Raw genomic sequence first — 20,437 nt, 5'->3', positions numbered from 1 at the left:
CTGCAGTTAGTGCCTTGAAAGAGTTTAAAGCTACAGACATGACTAGGTTTGAAAGATGCTTCCAGCAGCAAGTCATGCTCGTGACAACTGGCATTGTGCTGCAAACAAGCTGGAAGAAACCCCCAAGAAAGTCAGGTGATAGAAGACTTCATTATATTTAACAAGGAGAAAAGAAAGCCACCCTCCTCATGCTAATTTACTCTTAACAAGCCAGTAATTTAACACACTGAGAAATTCAGAGGCTCCACTCCAGCAAAAGATTTTGATAAATGAGACCTTTCTGTCCTGAGGGCATCAAAGCCCCTGATTCACCACCTGCTCAAATACATAGCTGTGACTCGGGAGTGCTACACAAATTTATCCATCTCTGTATGTGTAATGGTAACAGCTATTACCTCCATCTGAGGGTCTCTGCCCTTCAGTCATTATAGGAGTTCAATACCTGTCACTAAATATTTACCACCTTCTCTCTCCCTCCTAACAGATTCATAGTGTGTGTATTTGTGTGTGTATATATATATACACATACATATATTTTGATTAAATTCTGCAATTACTTTTGGAAGAGAAGCTACCCTTCAAGTTAAAATTTGCCTGGAGGTTTTTCCCCCTTCCTATATGTTACAATCTTATTGCTTGAAGCAACCATTAGCCAAGTCAGGCATAAAAACACATAGCTGACTGCCTAAGCACATATATACCCCAGTGTTCATAGCAGTCCCTGGACAGCACATCCCACTTGTCCAGCTCTCCAGCAAGAACAATGCAACAGCTCAGTGAATAGGAAGGAGCTATTTATGGAGATGCAGAGACCAAAAATTGCACTCAAGAGTTACACCAGAAATGTATGTATGTGGAGAGCTCTCCTACACCACCACCATGTGGAGACTGTGCATGGGGAGGGAAACCAAACACTGCTCTGGAGCAGAGGAGATCTGTGCCAGGAAGGGAAGAGAGCAGGATGATGAGGGAGGAGAAAAGCAACCATCACACAAATGCACCACAATTTCAAGAGAAAAGCAAAACATGCAGAGGTCAAAACAGATGACCAAACAGAAGGCAAAAGAATTGTCCTTTCTCCTCTTCCTGCCTGCCATAGCTTCTCACATTTACTTTCTTTAAAAGTTAAAGTCAAGATGCCTTTTCCCTTTCCATCCATCATCCAGGATGAATTTTAAAATCTCGTATTGCGATTTCTGTCCTTTTCAACAGGGATTCAGGTCTAAAGGCATTTGAAGCTCGGTATGATTTTGTGTCTCTTTAGGAAAGATAAATTGAGCACATGGACATAATTCACCAATGTGCTTGAGATATTTAATGATTTGAAGAAACAACTAAGGCATTCATCTGCTAAATCTGTATGTTTGTTATTGTGCCAAAAGATTTTAAAATTTGAGGGTTTTTTAATAAGAACTGAGCATGTGTAACCATAAAAGCAAGACAAGAGCAGGTAAAGGTGGGTCCAGCTTCAGTAAAGAGACCCTACCTAAGCAAGCCCCCCCCCAAGTCCTTCCCCAAAAACCACAGTAATACCACCTCTGTCTCTGTATCAGCCCTTACATGGCAGGAGGCAAGTGCCCTCTCACAAGGCCTGCAGCAAAAGGTCACAGTTTCTGTGCTGGGCTACCTACATGTGACCTAAAATGTCAGGGAAGGCCAGGAAGCATGCCAGCCTTTCACATCTTGCCTGGAAACGCTTTTTTCCCCTCACATTCCCAGATCAGCTGGCAGGGTTCTGGCATGAGTCAATATGGACTTCAGAAGGAACAACAGTCAGCCTTACCATACACACCACTCTCCCTCCCACTGTGTATACAGGTCTGCATTTTTATAGCTTACACCACAGGATAAAAAAAATAAGAGTTGATGTATTGCCTCTCCCTTCCCTTCAGTGGGAACATATTTGTTTTAAACAACTTGCAAGTTTAAAAATTTAACGTGATAGGCGTCATTTAACGTGACATTCTTTTCTAACTCCCACAGCAGTTACTCAAATTGCTAAAAAAGGAAAAAAATCCATCAGTGAAAAATGTTAGGGACAAAAATTACTTCTTACTGTGTGCAGCTGGATTTAAACAGTGTCAGAAACATAACTCCACAACAAAACCAGAGATGACACCGGGGTCATGTTCTGGGAACAACTCTGCTCTCTGTGGCACACAGTCTTCCAGTAATAAAATCTTCTACAATCCTGGTAGCATACACATTTAAGCATAAGATCAAGCAATCCAACTCATTTAGGCAGCTAGAAGCAAGTTTGAGATCTGCAGCTTCCTCAAGCTAATCTGCACAGAGCTCCAACAGAAGGCCAGCTCAGAAACAAGTGCAGTGAAGGAGGTTTCTGTGAGTGGTGCAGGTTTGTTTGCATACCGAGGAGAATATGGAACAGCTGGTGGAGGGGGTATGTACAGATCCAAAATGGCTGGCTTCTCCTTCTTCAGTGAGGTATCCACGGTGCTTTCTGGTGACTGAGTTGAAGCTGGTGAGGGACTGGTCTGAAATATTAAACAGCTATCAAACATCTGAACATTCATTTATCATTCACAAAAAGATAACTTAATAATCAATAGCATCATTTTCATCCCCTAGTGAACTACTATCTCTGTGATATATGGACACTTCAAGAACTCTTAGAGTCCACATTTTCCTCCACCTCCAGTCTTGGCTAGCTTTACAGCCCTCCCACAGAAGTCCTATCATGGGTAATGTATTGCTCAAGCATATTTTGCTCTTTCCAGTTCTATTTTTCATGTAAATTCCACAGACAAAAAAAACAACTGAGACAAAACCCCCTCTTCTATATTTAGATGTGTTAAAAGAAAGCAATTTGTTTAATACAGATATGATTAGCAAGCCTTGTGAAGCTGGCATATGCTACCTTTATTCCATACACTCCAATGCCTGGAGCACAGACAGGAATACAGTAAAGTTCACCATAGATTGAATCAATGGATATAAGGACCAGGGAAGCAAATTAAAAATACATTTGGCATTGCTCAGCTTTGCACCTCACTTCTATAAATTCTCAGCACCTTTCTAGGTTCCTGTCTGCCTATAGGAGAGAAAAGGTTTCAAAGACCTTTATTCTCCAATCATTCCCTCCCCTAAGGAAACACTGCTGGACATAGCCAATAAGCCAGCCCCACCTCAGCTCTTCACACTGGAAGCACATGCCAGGCATGATGTCACAAAAACAGGACACATGCACTGATGAAAGGAAGGATGAACAAGTAGTCAAGCATACATCTACCCATTTTGAGAGAAATCTGCTTTCATGGAGATTTGTGATAGCCACCAGCATTTTACAGGTTTAAATTACCCCCATGGCTGTAAGGAGACCTGTATCACAACAGGAGGAGGAAGGGGAACTCTCCCTGGTTTTATTAATTTCAGATAATTAGTATAAATTCAGTTAGGTGGCTCACTCCTGCAAGCATTGAGCCCTAAGTTTCCTAATACAACATGCCATTCCTCAACATTGTTATTTAAGAATCCCTTTCTCTGTCTGCTCAGTACCCAATCTGTGGATTGCCCAACAACCAAATCTTATTTAAACAATTAGTTTAAATAATTTTTTTGAAAAAAATATTCTTTCTCCCCCTTCACTAGACTAAAAAGAGGACAAATATATGGAATAGACTTAAGCTATTTCAGCAAAAACATATTACTCTGATAAACAGAGAAAGCATTTATTTATTGCTCCACACTGATGAATTCCATACATATCAGCAGTTTTGCCTCAGATAAGTTCTCCCAGTGGCACACAGACTGATTAAAATATTCAGCACACCTAGTTCCTTTGTGTACCAAGAGGGCATTATCTGGTAGCAAGGAAACAGAAAAAAAAAAAAAAACCCACGAAAAAACAAACAAACAAACAAAACCACCAAACCACATTTTCTTTTTTATTCCATAGGAGGACAGCCATTTCACCTGACCTGCCTTGACATATACTCAAATATCAGTACTTAGGGGCATTTCTGGGATTTTCCTTTTTTCCAGCTACAACCAAGGCATTCCCATCCTGAAATGAGAGTGGAGCTGGCGGGTTCTCACCTGCACCAAGGGTGGTTTCCAGCGCAGGTTCTTCAGAGGAGCAGGAGTGAAATGAAAAGAGCCGGTAGGACGTTTCTTAAGCAGCAGCCTAACTCCAGCAGGATTCTCTCGCAACTTTGCCACCAGATTTTTTAGTTGCCATCCAACCTGGAAGAGAATAAAGACATCTTTTATTCAGCATTTATTTTCTGAAAGCAAACAAACAAGAAAAACCCAAACCTCCCAAGTTAGACAGCTTGTTTTGATATGAACCTAGAAGAAATAAAGGATTCCAAAAAAGCCATCTTAAGAATTTTTAAAAAATGGAAAGTTCTTTTTTTTGCAAGGTTTTTCATTTTCTTTCCAAGTTCTCTACTTAAGCTGTAAACTAAATACTAAGATATCAAGCAGTGCTCTTTATACCTCAGATCCAGTCCTAGAAGGATGCATGGATATGCTCAAATTGACTAACACTGGGATTCAGAGTGAATAACTTTTGTCATATTTCTTTCTCACATGGAAAGGCATTGCCTAATGTGCTAAGCAAAAATGCAATCATTACATCCAGGTTCCCAGATGCAAATGATTGGACAATCATTTGCAAATTATTGTGGGGACATTTTAAAGCTCTTTATCTGCATTTCAGTGGACTGTAACAAGACATTTTAAACAGGTCTTAAATGCAACATGAACTATTTTAATATTATGCATAAAGCGCTTTAACATGAAATACTGTATATTTATCAAAATATTGCAAATAATAAAATTTATCTTGAAAATAAAATGTTTCAAAGCCTCAAACATCAGAAATGAATGCCTCCTGACCCCATCCATGCAGACCCTGTGGTGTATAGGAAGCATAAGGGAAGTTACTCACCACAGTTTGCTGATTAACCTGGATCACTTCGTCACCAGCGTGAATCTTCTGGGAGCGATCAGCAGGGGACTACAAAGAGGAAAACAAGAGTTATGTGCTGCATCAGGTCTCCTTCTGTCCCAAAACAACCCCCCACCAATCCAAGTCAAAGGTTGCATCAGCAATGATTTTCACTATATGTAATTTTCACCTCGGCTGATGACTTGAGAAATGTAAATTAATGAATTGAATTATTTCTTTTTATGCTGGGGGAACTAAACCGAAAGAGAGAAGGCATAGCCCCCATCTGTTAAAGACCAAATTGTATTTAAGTCATGGGACAGTCTCCACTCTCCTTTTCCCTCCAGTTTGTACTATAGTTTTAGACAGTAATGGAAGAGGCAGGAGGAGAATTTCTGCCCTAACACAACAACCATCTCAAAGAAATTTTATACAAATGTGTATTTATGTTAAAAAATACTTCAAGACTTTGAACATACAGAACAAAGGATCAAAACCCTTCCAATCCACAAGATAGATCCTTTGCACTTACTCTTTTTGTTTTCCAATGTAAATAGAAGCTTCTGACTTTAATGTGAAACTGCTTGCCTGAATCACCAAAGTCAGCAGATAAAAATACTTGCACAGACAGGTATTTTTCAAATACCTATCTAATAATAATACACTTTAAAATACAATTTTCTTGGAACAAAACCTAAGCTCTGGGGAGCCGTTAGCAAGAAACAGATAAGTATGTCAATATTTAGATTTATCAACAGCTGGTGCAATGCACCAGCCTTTGCTGCACTGCAGTTATTAACAACACTCTCACTGCTGTAACACACCAACTCCTACCAGCCTTGACAACACCCAAAGCACACACACATGCTACCTTGTACATGCTGCACCCTGGTCACAGGAGAGCAACTCCTACCATACCCTCCACCCCATGAGTAACCACCAGGCAGCAGGCCAGCTCTTCCTAGTGACTCCAGAACTAAGCACTGGGATTAAGGACTCCCTTCTCCACCTCATCACACCTTTAGACCTCATGTAACTTTGTTATGAGAAAGAACTGTGAGAATAAACAGTCAACAAAGGAAGAAAACATGGGGAATTTGTGGGAGGCTTCAGCTATCATGAGTAACCCCATTTCTTCATTGTCTTCTTGCTTCCTCTGAGAGGAAATGCCTCTGTAGAAAGCTGCATATATAGGAGTCAACCAAGATCATGAAAAAATGTTGGGCCAGAGTCAAGTTCGTGAAAAACAAAGCTCCTTTCAAGCTGTCCTTTGGGTGACCAACAGCTCATCTGAGGGAGGGTGGAGGACCCTTGCACAGAGAACTCCTGCAGCAAGTGACAGGTCACAGCACTGGAATCACATTGTGAGAGCAGAGGAAAGCGCAGAGTTTGGCTCTAGGCGAACACAACATGCAAAGTCTCACGTAGGATGGCATTACTGAGGGATCCTCTTGGCTGACTCATACCAAATGGACTTCCCCAGTTCTTCCATTGTTCAATTCAGGGATGTAATTCCATTGCCATTTCCATCCACCAGCTCCTGGGGATAGCTACTAAAATACCATTCCAAATCTAGCAAGAAAACTGAGCTAAGATCCAGCCTGGGTCATATCTAAATGATACCACACCACCATAAAGCCATCAGCTGCTCACAGATCTCTCAGTTGCTTGTCAAGTTCTGTTGCTCCAAAGGAAGGAGTTTCTCCCAAGGAAGGATATTCCCCAAAAGAAGAGCCAGTGTTGATAACAAAAAGCAGACACTTAGGTCAACACAGAAAGCTACAGAAGGAATACAGACCCAAGACCTACATGCAGAAGCAGCTTGTCAGCAGTCAACATTACATTCTTTTGCACTTATCAGATGTTAAAATTGCTGCAGAAGTGGACATGATCTCTGTGGCAGATCCTATAAGAGTTATGCCAGGACAATAGCATCAAAGCTATAGAAGCTTACACTTGGCAAGCACAGATTTCCACACTCTCTTGCCTGGTCCCTGGACCTGGCAGGGGAACAATTAGAATCACTGGTTCTTTCCTATTCACAAAAAAAAAAAAAAAAAAAAAAAAAAAAAGGCAAAAAAAAAGGCATTGCAGCAAAAGCCAAGTTTCTCTGCTCTTTTTTTTCTTTCAGTCACTGCTCCTGGACAGAAGTAGCCTGTTTGAAAACACCACAGCATCACCTGCCAGCCTCAGCTGCTGGCTAGAGGTCTACTCCTTCAAGGGCTGCCCAGAAGCCTTCAATAAACCCTCAGCTGCAAAGGACTCAGTGTACAAATAAAACAAGGAACCACCTGCAGTAAAAAACTAGTTGCCTCTCTTGCCAACTACTTCCTTCCAGCTGACCACTCTTAAAGTCTTACTTGTTCATACTTGTTTTAGTCTGCAAGGTAATTTTGTTATGGGACAGCTCATTGATTTAATTACTCATTACTGAATTTAGCACACCACCACCTAAATGCTCCCATTAGGGGAGATTGCCTTTGCCAGTGGAGAGCAAGTACGCCCAAGACTTTGTTAAGCAAGATACCATAAGAGCTCAGAACAGCAGATACAGTAACTTATTAAAGCAATTACTTTAATGCCAAGCATTTGAACTAATTTGTGTACTTGCAGAAACTGGTTTAATCAGACTAACAGTGAAACATGCAGGCACAAAATATTTACAAACTGTGGAAAAACAAACCATGGATCACGCAGTACTTAAAGTAGTAATGCCATGCAAGTCATGTCTAAAACAACAAAAGTAGTTAAGTCAAACTAACTCAATCAAAGCTGCTGTCTGAGGTAATCTACATTTGCTTCACTTACATTTTCTGTAGTTCCAGTAATTACATGCAATCCATCATAAGTTGATTTGATGTACATTCCCTAAAGAAAAAATGAAAAACAAGTTTAAAGGCAAAACAAACCACATAACTTATCTGATTAAAACACTGTTGGCAACAGACTCAAAACATTATTAAAACCAGTTAACAATTTGTATATTCTCCCTGAAAAAGTGTGTAGTCTAATATTACAACACTCTAAACTTCTTCACAGATCATTTAGTGTAATTTATTACAATATTTATAATGACTTAAAACACCTAGTGTATGGAATAAGACTTAGAAACACTCTCTGGTTGGTAATACCAAACACTGCTGATTTTTCTGCCTTGTCAGACTTTGGCCTTGAACAGAATTTTATTTCCTTACTATCCAGCCTGCTTTAGAGAATTACAGGTTTTACTCGGTGGCCACCAGTTCTCTCCAAACAGAGCAGACCCACACAGATGGGCTACAAGTATTGCTGACATGTTCTTTTACAGCTTCTCTTGGTAAGTCGATACACAGACAGCCTCATAACCACAATGCTTACATAAGCACTAAAGTTCCAGCAGAGTATTTGTGGCTCTGTATGCTAATGCTGAGTGTGAACACAAGGGCAAACTGGATGAAGTGGGTGTTGACTACAAGAGCACCAAATTAAAAATCATGAACAGGCTATTAACTAATAATTACATAGATTTCCCACAAGAGGTGACCAGCAAATTGATTTCATCAATTATGAACAAATACATGACTACTTTTCCTTTCTACATCTGTTGTTAGAAACTCTGAGAAGTACAGTATTGGATGTTACTCAGAGGCTGAAAGCAGCTTAGATGCCTGAAGTTATCACACTTGCTTTAAAAATAGGTGGAAAATTATATGATCTTTTTGACCCTTCCTCTTCAGCCAATTCTCTGCCTGTTTTCCAGTCAGTATCCAATTGGGTGCACCCACCTCCTTGTTTCTTATTTAGGTCAAGCTAGACTGACTCTGCTTCAATGGAGCTTATGTATTAACAAAGAAGTTCCCATTATTTCAAAAATGCATGACTGATTCAGTCAAATCCACTAGTCTAGGTAAAACTATATAGCACAGTAAGACTGTGCAGTTTTCTCTAAAAATGCTCATCTCTCCTGCCTCCAGGGCTAGGAGTGAATACAAATGCATGTAACAATTTAAATTCCCTCCAACTCATTCTAACACATCTGTTCCCTAGACAGAAAATCCACCAAGATTTCAAATTAAGTTTCTCATAACCAGCACTCAGCTAAGCAGAATCCATTGAACGAATAAGAGTCAGTATTAAGACATGGCCAACAAAGAGTTAAAAAATTCTCATTTTCCTGCTAACAGCAAACCTCCAAAATTCTCCCATTCATCTCTATCTTGCTATAAAAAACATAAAAAAGCATCTTTCAAACAATCATTTCTCATTGCCTTCTCCCTCTCCCAGCCCCCCTGGGAAAAAAGTGGCTATGGTAACCTGAAAAAATAAAACTCCTAGCTTCACAAGAATTTGTAAATTCTCCAATATCCTGGTTAACACACAAACCTTCAACAATTTAGAATCAGAAATTATATTTGGGGTCAAGCCTATTAATGTGCATATCTGTCCCTGGCAGCCACTCCAGCACACCACCTGACAACTGACCTTTAGGGTTCATTCTTGTGCCTCTTTCTTTTCCCCACAGGTTACCATAAGATTTGAAATACTTTATTATAAATACACACTTGTATTGGCTCACAGGGCTACCTATTAAATACTGGGAAAATCAGGACACTCCAGCCTTGCTTCTTACCAGGCCTTCCCCAGGCTTAATGTTGGTTAAATGGACCTCCTCCAGACAGGCACACTGGCTCATCAGTGGGTCTGTAGTGGACCGGATGGCTTTGTCACAAATGCCATTTAAAGTCTTGGCCTGCAATGAGAACACACAAAAAACAGGAAAATTCTCTCTTGGCTTCTTCCTCTTTTAGTTTCAAAAGATACAAAGCAAATGAGTTCTAAAATCACTGAAATAGAAGATTCATTTGTACAGATCTATTCTACAGCATGATTACATCCTTATTGTAAAACAGAAACAACCTGTTTCCATTAGTGCCACCTTACCATCACTAACAGATGCTGACACAGCCTCTGTCTGAAAAAATAAACACAAAAAATATGCCAAAAAGTTGGGTTTGGAGTTTGTTTGCTCTAACCAAAACAGAACTCATTAAAAATTGAAACATTTTGGTGATTCCTTGTGGGAACAATTGACATTTTTCATGTTGTTCTGTATTTCTGCTATAAGAATACAACTAGCCATGTGTCACAAAAAGTGATGTGTTGGCCATTGACATATGTGCACAAAACCTGACAGTATAAGGTAGGACCATCCAGCACTCAAGTGCTTCTGCAGTACTTCTCTCCATTATGCCTCTGAACTGACCTCTTCTGGAATGCTTACACAGGCAAGGTTCATATTTCCTTTTGACCAAAACATAACTGATCCTAAGCCAACATTATAAATAAAGGCCAATTCTGACCTTGGCATGTGTGTCAGTAAAGTTGGAGGCAGAATGGCTTTGCCTTGCAGAACACGTAACTACCAGAATGTCTAATTAAACACGAAAAAAGAAGAAAAAACAGTCAAAAAATCTGTGCTCTCTCTACACTCACAAATTTCATTATGTCCCACTGTGTTTTCTGCTTTGATATCAACTGAAGCAAAGCTGACACTCCAAGTAGGTTACAAAATCTTAAAGGAGAGGGGAGAGAAGATTAGTACACAGTACAGTAGTTAGCTATAAACAGTTTGGGAACCTGCAAGGTAAGTCACCTTTCACAAGGGGCTTGAATCCTTCAGTCAAAGTAGACACGTGTAACTACAGAATAGGGGGGAGCAGTGTCATAGGAGGACATTGGTTTGGATTACAATGGTCCCTGGAAACAATAGCTCCAACGTTTTCTGTTTCGTTTTACGTCAGATTTCTAGAGCAGCAATAAAATAAATCAAAACAATGTTTAAGTGTGAATGTGAGGAACTGCTCAAACAAGGGAATTCCAAACAACAATACCTACTTCCAGGGTGGGTGTACACAAATGGAAAAAGAAAGATACAGAGAACTCCCTTTTACATGGTCTCCTTATTTATGAACAAAATTATTTTTAGTTATTGTGCTACTAAATTCCTAAGCATCTATGAGCTACCGGAAGGCCTTATCAAAGAGCACAGCCTGGTTCATGTCAAAAGCAGGAAGCGATGATTAACTGTTACAAAATATAAAAAGCATTCCATTACACTCTGCATTTGGTCACAAGGCTGCTTCAAACAGCCCTAAAAACTCAAGCTCAAAGTACAGAGCCAGAGCTTCACTTTTGTGGCAGGGCAGCTCTTTTACAGGAAGAAGCATAATAAGGCAGAGCTTCTGCTTATTAGGGTGCTAAATGCACTTCACAGGCATAATTGATTTATTTAACCTGTGATATTTTACGGGACTAGTCCTCCCTTGAAAATTTGAGGTTAAATTCTCTTGGAAATATAGCTGTGTAATGAAACTTTAAGGCATACTTGACTACATGCTATCACTGCACACAATCCATCTGCTGAAATTTCAGTGATTTCCTCTACATGAAAAAACATTCACAAAACAACTCATAGTAATGTTTACTTGCATGATATGCTTGTGCATTTGGGACTGAAAAGCTGCTGTCAATACAGTCAGCATAGAAGCAGCTGAAATGAATGTGAATGCAGACAGCTGAGTTTCAACAGAAACATAAACTTACCACAGTCTGGACTTTATCTTCCATGTCAGCCACAGTGCAATCCTAAAAATAAAACAAGAACAAAACCCCTACATTAACCAATAAACATGGAAACAAATAATCTCTGAAAACTCTACAAAACTGCCATTTTAACCTGAAATAGAAAGAGAGTTATTCATGCTGCAGGGATTAGTCAGATTAGTTTCACCCAGTAGGGCTCAAAAGGACTATTAAGCAACTATTTTCTGGCCCTGGCAAAAAGCAATAATAAACCTTGAAAACTAAGAGAATGTGGGATTCAATTACAGCAGCTGAATTTTCTAGAAAAGCAGAACCTTGCACAATTAAATCAGATTCTCAGATGGCCAGGCAGATGTGCCTGCCTTTCACTGATAAACCCCAACTCAGGTACTCCTCTGCCCCAGGCATCAAAATAGATCTAAAACATACTGTTAAATATAGAAGGGAATGTGATTTTCTAAAAAATATGCTATCAGTGACATTCCTGAAGGGCAGAGGACTGCACACAAGGCTTTATTTACATAGTCCAGGTATAAAAGCCTTTGACCTGAAACAAGTTCATGTAAAAATCTACAGAAGTTGTCACTGTTTTCTGCAAGAAGTGCTGAACTGGAGAATGATATTATTCTCAGATTAAAAAGTTAAAACAGCAAGTAAATAATAGACCAAGATTTACAATATCTACAAGGAGAAAACCCCCAAGCATTTTAATAGGCTGAAGGAGGAGTCATATTGTAGAAGTTTGTGGAGGACTTTCCCCTATTTTTCTCTGCTAAATACATCTGCACAAATCAATAGGAAATGCCATCTATCATCACACAGCCAAAATGCTCAATATTGCAAAGTCCTTCTGCTCCCACTCATTTCGTTTATACTGTTTATTATTTACCCCTTCAAGTTTGACATGGAACTTTAGGTGGAGTAAAATCCTGTCCTTGAATCTATATAGCTATCATCAAAGGTAACTAGAATCTTCTTGCATTCCTGCCATGCTTTATTATGATATGCTTTTATGCATTATTTATGATTATGCAGAGCAGCATTGGTTCCATGAGAGCCACTGGCCTCTTCATCATTAGAACTGACCACCTGCTTCTGTAGTCTATGTCTTAATAAGAGATACTTTTGAAGTCTAAAAATCCTCCTAATGATTTTTCCACTGTTCTCTTTTCCACATAGGAGACTCCTTTAGACTATTCTAGCATATGTGCCCTGTCCCAGGACAAAACCATGTTGGTTGGTTCTTCCCCCATTAATGCTTTTACCATATGCACCAAGCCCATCTTTTATTATAGGTCATATCAAATTGGCAGAGAAGTAATCTGACATTTTTTTAAATGCCAGGGTTGCTGTTCACAACTTCCATTCCCCTGCCATTAAAGGCTGACCTAACAGAAAGATTAGACACACTTTTTAGCAGCTTTACTAATACATTCAGCAATCTCCTATCTCAGTTCCTGTAGCACTCTTGGGTGAACACTATCTGCTGCTAGAAACACAAACTGTTCCACTGCACAGTCTGCACATCTGTAGCTGTAAATCACTGAGTTTGTGCAATTGCACACAGAGTGCCCCAGCAAGAAGGGCACTGAGCAGCAGGCATGCATATCTTGGGGTACCCAGACACCATCCTTTCACAATGACAACTGACATCATTGGGTGGCATCACACCCTGACAGCTCAGGATGTTTCTGTCCTTTGCCATCATCCCCTTCAGCATGGGGAGGAAATCACCCATGTAACAGGACATAGTCCTCCAGAGTTCAAACATTATATGGGTACAGAATAATGGTTATGAGCAAGTTTGGCAGTCACTGAAGTGTGCACTGTGTGCACTGAAGTGCTTCACAGCCACAGCAGTGACACGGTCTCATAACAGGCTCAAAAACAGGCAGCATTATTCAGAGAGCAAAATTTTATGGCAGCTGCCAAGATTACCACGGCTGCCCTTTTAGCTATTATCTATACAAGCACTCATCATACAGCTGGTAAATTAAAGTTTTGAAAAATATTCTGGTCTTGCAGTAGTGGCAGAAGCAGTCTGGCTAGTGGGATCTGTATCATAAAAGTGTCAGCTCCTTCCATTACATGCAGCATTTCCCATTTGATAGCTAAAACTTCCTGCATGGGACAAGATCTATGGAGTCTGCAAACATAGGTACAAAAAACAATGGAGCCATATTTTTGTTTTGAGTTAGCACTGATAACTGTTTTTCAACATGCTGCTTGGAATGTGAAAATTTTCAAATGCCGATCAACTATTTCGAAGACTAATCCTCTTTCCAGGAAAGCTCAAGAAAATAAGAGTAGCCTTTAAGCTGCAGTCACTTAAGACACAGCCAGCAATACCAAAATTGATAATTAAATTGAAAGGCAGGGGAAACAACAAAAAAATCCCACGACTCAGAAACACAGACAGCTGAAACTGACCTTCATGGACTTTCAAAGTTAAAAGTAAGCTCTCATTCCCAGAACTGCCATTCATTAGCACTCGGCACAAAGCAATCACACTACTTCCCCAACATCTCCTTTCCTTCCCCTTTGGAAAGCAGAGAGGAAAAGAAATCAGCTGACCTTTTGAACAGTAGTAGTAAGGTCCAAGCAGAGCTGAATGATTCTGTTCTTCATTGATGAGAAGTCAGCAATACCTGTAAATGGGGTCCTACAACAAGAGAAAATTCCCCTTAGATTGGAAGGACCAGCCTTCTCCCCATCCTACCTTAGTCCCATATGCTCTTCCTCACTGGTAAGTGCTGCAACTCTGACATTGATATAGGTGTGAGGATAGTTTTACAATGTAAATATTCCTGACTGTGTAGTCCTGCTCCACTCTTGCACCAAAATGGGGAATTTTCTAGCCCTGTCCTTGGGTTTACCAGTGAGAGAACCTTTAACTTTCTGACCAGACAAGGGGATAACAGTTCTCTAAAAGAAGAAAAATAGATTTTCACGTTTTACACACAGAGGTCCAGTGAGACTTAGAGAAGAATCATTATAGGTAGGGCAGCTTTAGGACCTGAAGAGCCCTACCTCTGATCTTTCAGACAGTTTCAAAGCCTAGAAGAGGGGTTGAGAAATAACCATAGCAGGTCTAGAAATGGACAAGCCAGCAGTTTTGATGACTGTGAGTTACAGAAAAAAAATTAGGGTGAGCTGCCAGCAACAGAGTGAGAGGAGAGGACCAGCTGAGAGGCACAAAGTGTTAACATCACTGACTGGACACAGATCAAGTCCTTACTTGAGAGCAGGACAAAGGATAAAAGTGCACCTTGCTGCCAGTCCCTGTGCAGCTATTCTCCTAACTCTCCTTCTCAGGAAGCTAGCTAAGGCTTTGAGAATTTATATTCATCTCTTAACATGGACTGCACCCCTGCTGCAGCTGTAACAAAATAATTCTGTCTCTTTCCAGGCAAAAAAAAAAAAAAAAAAAAAACACCAAATAAAAAGAGAAAATGAAACAGCAGAGGGATAATCTCTCCCACTGCTCAGTTTTCAAATCACATAGCTAAGGCCATGATTTCAGCAGAACATTAAAAAATCTTTCAGGAAGGGATCTGCCAATGACAAGTAATTTAGAAGCTGGGAAAACCATGTGTATGAGAAACTGACCTAAAAGGGAACACTCCTACTTTTATAAATACCAGTTTGAGTGCAACGTTAACAGTTTCATTGCTTTTAGCAAGAGTGGAAGTGCAAGAATGATACCCTAGGTTAAATTTATCCACTAGAGGTCTTCTAGCAACACCAAAAAAGGGGTTAGTAACATCAAGATCTTTACACCCAAGCATCTAGGAAAGGCCCTACTAAGAGAAGCAATTCTTAAGAGCAGCAAATTAAAATATAACCATTTGATCCTTACCTGTCCAACCATGCAAGCAAGGCTTTAGCAGCACCAATAAGCTCCACGACAGAAGTAAGGAATTCATTGGGGGGCTTGCGAGAGGTATTTCCATCATAATTGGAACTTTTCCTACGGCTGCTGATGTAGTTCTGCAGATTGTTGGATGACCCTCGTAGCTTGAGAACCAGGTTCTTCATATTGTCTGTTTCAAGGCCATAGTTCTGCAAGGAACATTATGAGGCTTGCTAAATATCCTTGTTGAGTTCTCCTATTTATTATAAAACAAGTTAAAAGCTCACATGGGATGAAAAGCCTTGATGATTTGCACAACTTTCTCATGGTTTTTTGGCAAAAATGTCTTGAAAGATTTGTTCTACACTGTAGCCAGTAAAGAATACTTTTATAAGTGCCAAACCTCAGTTTCTGTCATTAATGAGATTTAAGGACACTTTTTCATCAGAATCAAGTCCCAGTGTCCTAATAGATATCACTTACTTGTTAAATGTATTGTTTTTCTTTGTGTTAAAGAAGAGCAAGCATTTTGTTTTTCTTAAAACATTTTCTATCCTGTGGTAAATAAACACTGAAGTAACATTTCATTCACAACTAAAGATAAGTTAAATCTGGTAAGAGATTAAAACATCAACAGGAAGCAAATGCAGTTTTGCAATCAAAAGCTTAAATAAATATTTGAATCACTAGTTTTCAGCAACTGTGCTTCTTGACTACAAAAATGCAATTACTTGCAAGTTTGAGGACAGTGTTAAAATCATACATGGTAATTAAACCCATTTTTAGAGATCCAATTTTTCATTCATTTACAAAACAAAGATCTGAGAGCCTTGCCTACAACTTCAACTGTATAGATTCAAATTCCTACTTTTCTTGAGGAAAAAAAACAAAAACAAAAGAACACCAAACAACAACAAAAAACCACTCCCACCAGAACAAAACAAACACACAAAAGTACAAGAGTCCTGCCCTTCACTTTTCTTTTGCTGCTGCAGATTCTTGCAACCTAACTCCAAGTTCCATAGTTCAGTCAAATACACTCTCTACTCTTTCTACTTTCCTACACAAAAACCTAAACCAACTAAGGCAAATTTTAATTCCATTTAATTCCTAGATGCTGGCTTGTATATCCATTCCCTCCAGAGTGAAGCACCTGTAAAACAGGCTGGAACATTTCAGATTAAGTTATTTACAAAATGTAAGAATCTTTGACCCAAAGAAACACATGTCTCCAGTGTATGGAGAGGTGTCAGCTACACAGCTACCTTTAAAATCCTACTGCCTCCTATGGATAAGATCCCAGTGGGTTTAAGTTACACAAGTGCCTCCCTCCTCCACCTCAGGGCTCTTGGCAAGGAAATACCCTTAATGTGCAGCCAGGAGTAAGGGTTGAAAGGATATGTCCAATTTTAAAAAATGCCACTGTTGCAACAGCAAAGGATATCCTTAAATTTTCCAGGATTACAGAAAGGGAAAGATCTGGATTACTAAACAACTTTAAAGTACTTGCACACTGTGATGTGTGAACTTATCACCTTTAAATTTTAACAAAAACAACAACAAAAAAAAAACCCACCAAGAAAACCCAGCATCCCAAGAGCATTATTTTTATGCATTTCTTGCAGTTAGTTTTATCCCCCTCTTAGAAGACTGAATATTAGTCTATTGTTGAGGGAATACTTTTTCACAAACAGGTCTGGATGTGGGGCAAGTTGCTATGATGACAAGAAAGTAGCCACATATCAGAAACCCTGCCCTTAAAGAAGGGAACTAGGGGACGCTGATCCCCTGCATTTCATAAAGGCACAGAAAACAGAAGATATTTTTCTGTGCAGAGGTACAACCCAATCACCCTGATCAGAACTTGAGAGTTTTCATGTAATTAAGTATCTCCAGATCTTTCTTTCTGTCATTCAGATGCACAAACTCAGCCAACCACCTGTGGGTACTTGAGATTAGAGGTGGCACCAGCATTTAAGAGGACATGTGTTGTTGATATACCAGGTAAGATTTTGGGCTTGGCCTTAAAACATTCACATACCCCTTATCACACTTTTCATCTTATCTATACCACAGGTGAGTCTGGTGTGACTCTTCCAGTTCAGGTAGTTTTTAAATAATTCTGTCAAGTTGTTCTCAGTTTTGAGGGTGACTTCAGCAACACAGGTGCAGCCTCTAGGGATGCAGGGGCTCCAGCTCATAACTGCAACATGTGTTCCCAAAAGACTCCCAAGACCCCACCACAGCTAAGCTCCAGGTCACTGCTCTAAGTTCCCTCCTACAGCTTCCCCCAAAGGCTCTACAGAGTGCACTTCAACTGCTAAACCAGCAGTTTGTGCTTCAGGAAAAGCCCTGACCAAGCACCACACCTACCCACAACACAGAGTATGCAGCTCTTGAGTACCAGGACACCAAACTGGACAACTGTGGATCAGCCCTAGTGGATGAACTACACCAGAAATAGGAGTCATCCCAACCCAAGCCACCTCTGCTCCACCAGTCCCCTCACTGTCTGCTGTAATACACAGAAAGCATTTTGCCCCTTCACCAGGTACAGCAATGCCTTTATCCAAGCTGAAACTCTCTTCACCAGCTCTCTTGACACCACCAGCTGGAGGTGTCAGGAGTTGAAACTCTCTTGACATCACCAACTATTCTTTCTCCTTCACTTGCAATGTCCAGTGTGTTGGGAGGGTTGGCTTGGGGATCTAAGCAATACAAAGAAATCTAATCCCTTGGTTTAGCTCCCTGAAGTAGCTCACTTCAGGGTCAGGTGAGTGCAAGCACAAAGGATCACTAATCAGAGGACAGGAGGGGGTGGAGACAGCAGCTGACTTGGATTAATTTAACTTGTCATAGAACTGTAGCCCCAGTCCACGACAGATAGGAATGCTGATACTATGGCAGCACACCAAACAACCTTCACAGTGACACACAGTTGAAGTGCAAAGCTTAGCAGGCTTTTCTTGAAATATTTCCACAGGATTAAGGCTACAAGAGTTATCAAATCATTACTTAAGCAACCAAAAGGTTTTGGTTGCTTAAGTAATTGTAAGATGTTGCTCATGAACCAAAAAAAAGGTTGCACTTTACTACTGCTCCCGATTTTAAACATCAAAGTTGTTTTGACCTAAACACAGGCTGAAGCCAGCGGTCAAGAGCACCTGATGTCAAACATTCCCAGGCTATTACTCATTAACCTGGGGAGCCACATGCAGGGCTGGAGGAGAGGCAGCACCCACACGTGCAGGAGAGAGCACATGAGCTCACTCCTTCTAAACTCCATCACATTTAATGAGAAAAGGTAATCTGACCAAATAATGGCTCACGGTCAGGCAGCCAAAAACAAAAAAATTAAAAACAAAACAAAAAACCAAACGTGGCTAACTGAAGTCAAAAGAGCAGAGCAGTTGTGTCAGAGCTGAATTGGCTGATGAAGAGCTCTGGTACTGCCCAGGGACAGCATCCTCTTCCCTTTCACAGCCATGGTCACATGCTGCAATGTGATGAGTTGGGCATGCTAGCTGATTGAACTGAAAACCTGCTCTGGGGGAAGAAAATGAATAAAACCAGTTCAAATGCTTGCTCAGATGCTGACCCAGCTCACTGCAGGCTATATAAAGAATTAACACAAGGTACTGTCACAGTCACCCGTTCTTGCTCTTTTCCTTCTAACAAAAATGCATTCTAAAGAATCCTCTGGAGTAGTAAATTTCCTAATAAACAACAAAAAATTTAAAGCATCTAAAAAATCTAAAATTTTATGTGGTAGTGCATAGATATCCTTTGACAATGATTAGGACCCAAAGGGTAAGTGTTCATGAATGCTTTTTTCTTCATGTTATGATGTTATATTTTGTTATGCTGCAAACATGCTGGCAGAACATTACCACCAGTAAAATGATGAAAGGCACAACTATGTCCTTTTTTTGTTCATGGGTTTTTTCAGGGCTTGGAGTGTTTTTGTAATTGTATATAATGAGTACCTCTTTGTTCTAATCTCAAGAAAAATCCACTGCATTTTGTTTCCAAACTCTCCCATCATACAGTGTAGGCAAAGATTCAGAAATCAAATCCAAAGAACACATTTAAAGTGAAAATATTTGCATACTTTCTTGCTTACATTGTTTTATATTCATTAAGCCCTCAAAAGCTTGTTTTCTGTCCCTGTTTTTGTGGTTTGAAAAGCAAAGTTAGGTATGTTTGTTCCCCTCTCCCCCAAATACTTCAATCAACAAAGAAACATGATCTTTCTTCCATCCCTTTTCCTCCTCCCCCCACCAAGCACTACTGTCAACAAAAAGTTGATATACTCTAGTTGATTTTTTTCCCCTCTTCAGGGGGAATTCAGGTCCTTTGATGTATCTTCTAAATTCCTCAAATAAGTCTCCAACACCCGTTTAGAAAATTCTATTAGACCAACTGAACAGCAACAGAAATGCTGTATTCCAGTCTGCACTCTCCTGCTGACTCCTCAAGATGCTGCATGTGCAGCCACTGCTATGAGAACATGAGGGAACACTGCTTCATCACCAAAGCAGTAGAGAAAGATGCAATTATTTCCTTTTCACACCAGGAACTTCCAGACATATTTTTAGCTTAGTGCTGCCCAATAGTACTCAATGCCTAGAAAAACTAAATTAAAAAATTGGGTGCATTTGGTGTATTTTCTCAAGGCAACGATTATGTTCACACTATTTAGTGACTGATCTACAGAGGCTGGAACAAAGGTCTCTGTGGGGAATGCTTGAAAAGAGATACTGCAGGAGAAAGAGGTCCCAAAGAGAGCTTCCTCACTGTCTGTAGAGAGCCACACGGGTTCTTGTGGTATGAGGGAACCAAAGCATTGATCTGAAGGAAACTTAGCTGGGAAACTGCCAAGGCAAAATAGATACAAGGGGAAATTCTTCTTGGGAACTCCAGGACTGGGAAACCACCAAAATCCCCTCTCAGCCTTTCTCCACCAAGAATGACAAGCTTGTGAAGAGTGACATCAGGCTGGCTCAGCCAATGCTACATTGCCACAGTGTGAGCTGACAGCTTAGTGGGGGTGGCAGTGGGGTCAAAAAGGGGGGAACAAAAAAGAAAAA

The 20,437-nt window shown here is 40.1% G+C and overlaps 1 protein-coding gene across 2 annotated transcripts in view; it reads right to left on the bottom strand.

Annotated features, from left to right (window-relative positions):
* Positions 1-20,437, bottom strand: part of CNKSR3 (CNKSR family member 3) — a 60,848-nt gene that overhangs the window by 10,595 nt on the left and 29,816 nt on the right. For both annotated transcript variants that reach the window (XM_071435148.1, XM_071435156.1), the window contains exons 3-10: positions 15,354-15,556; positions 14,069-14,156; positions 11,495-11,536; positions 9,522-9,641; positions 7,721-7,780; positions 4,913-4,981; positions 4,057-4,203; positions 2,371-2,495 (exon numbers count right to left, since the gene is read on the bottom strand). In XM_071435148.1, coding sequence (XP_071291249.1) covers positions 2,371-2,495; positions 4,057-4,203; positions 4,913-4,981; positions 7,721-7,780; positions 9,522-9,641; positions 11,495-11,536; positions 14,069-14,156; positions 15,354-15,556 — 854 coding nt within the window. The remainder of the gene's footprint in view (positions 1-2,370; positions 2,496-4,056; positions 4,204-4,912; positions 4,982-7,720; positions 7,781-9,521; positions 9,642-11,494; positions 11,537-14,068; positions 14,157-15,353; positions 15,557-20,437) is intronic.

Source organism: Agelaius tricolor, unplaced genomic scaffold (genome assembly GCF_023055355.1).
Source record: "Agelaius tricolor isolate 1412-34295 unplaced genomic scaffold, bAgeTri1.0.p SCAF_1, whole genome shotgun sequence".
In the NCBI taxonomy this organism is placed as follows: Eukaryota; Metazoa; Chordata; class Aves; order Passeriformes; family Icteridae; genus Agelaius; species Agelaius tricolor.
This window is presented reverse-complemented; position numbering and strand designations above follow the sequence as displayed.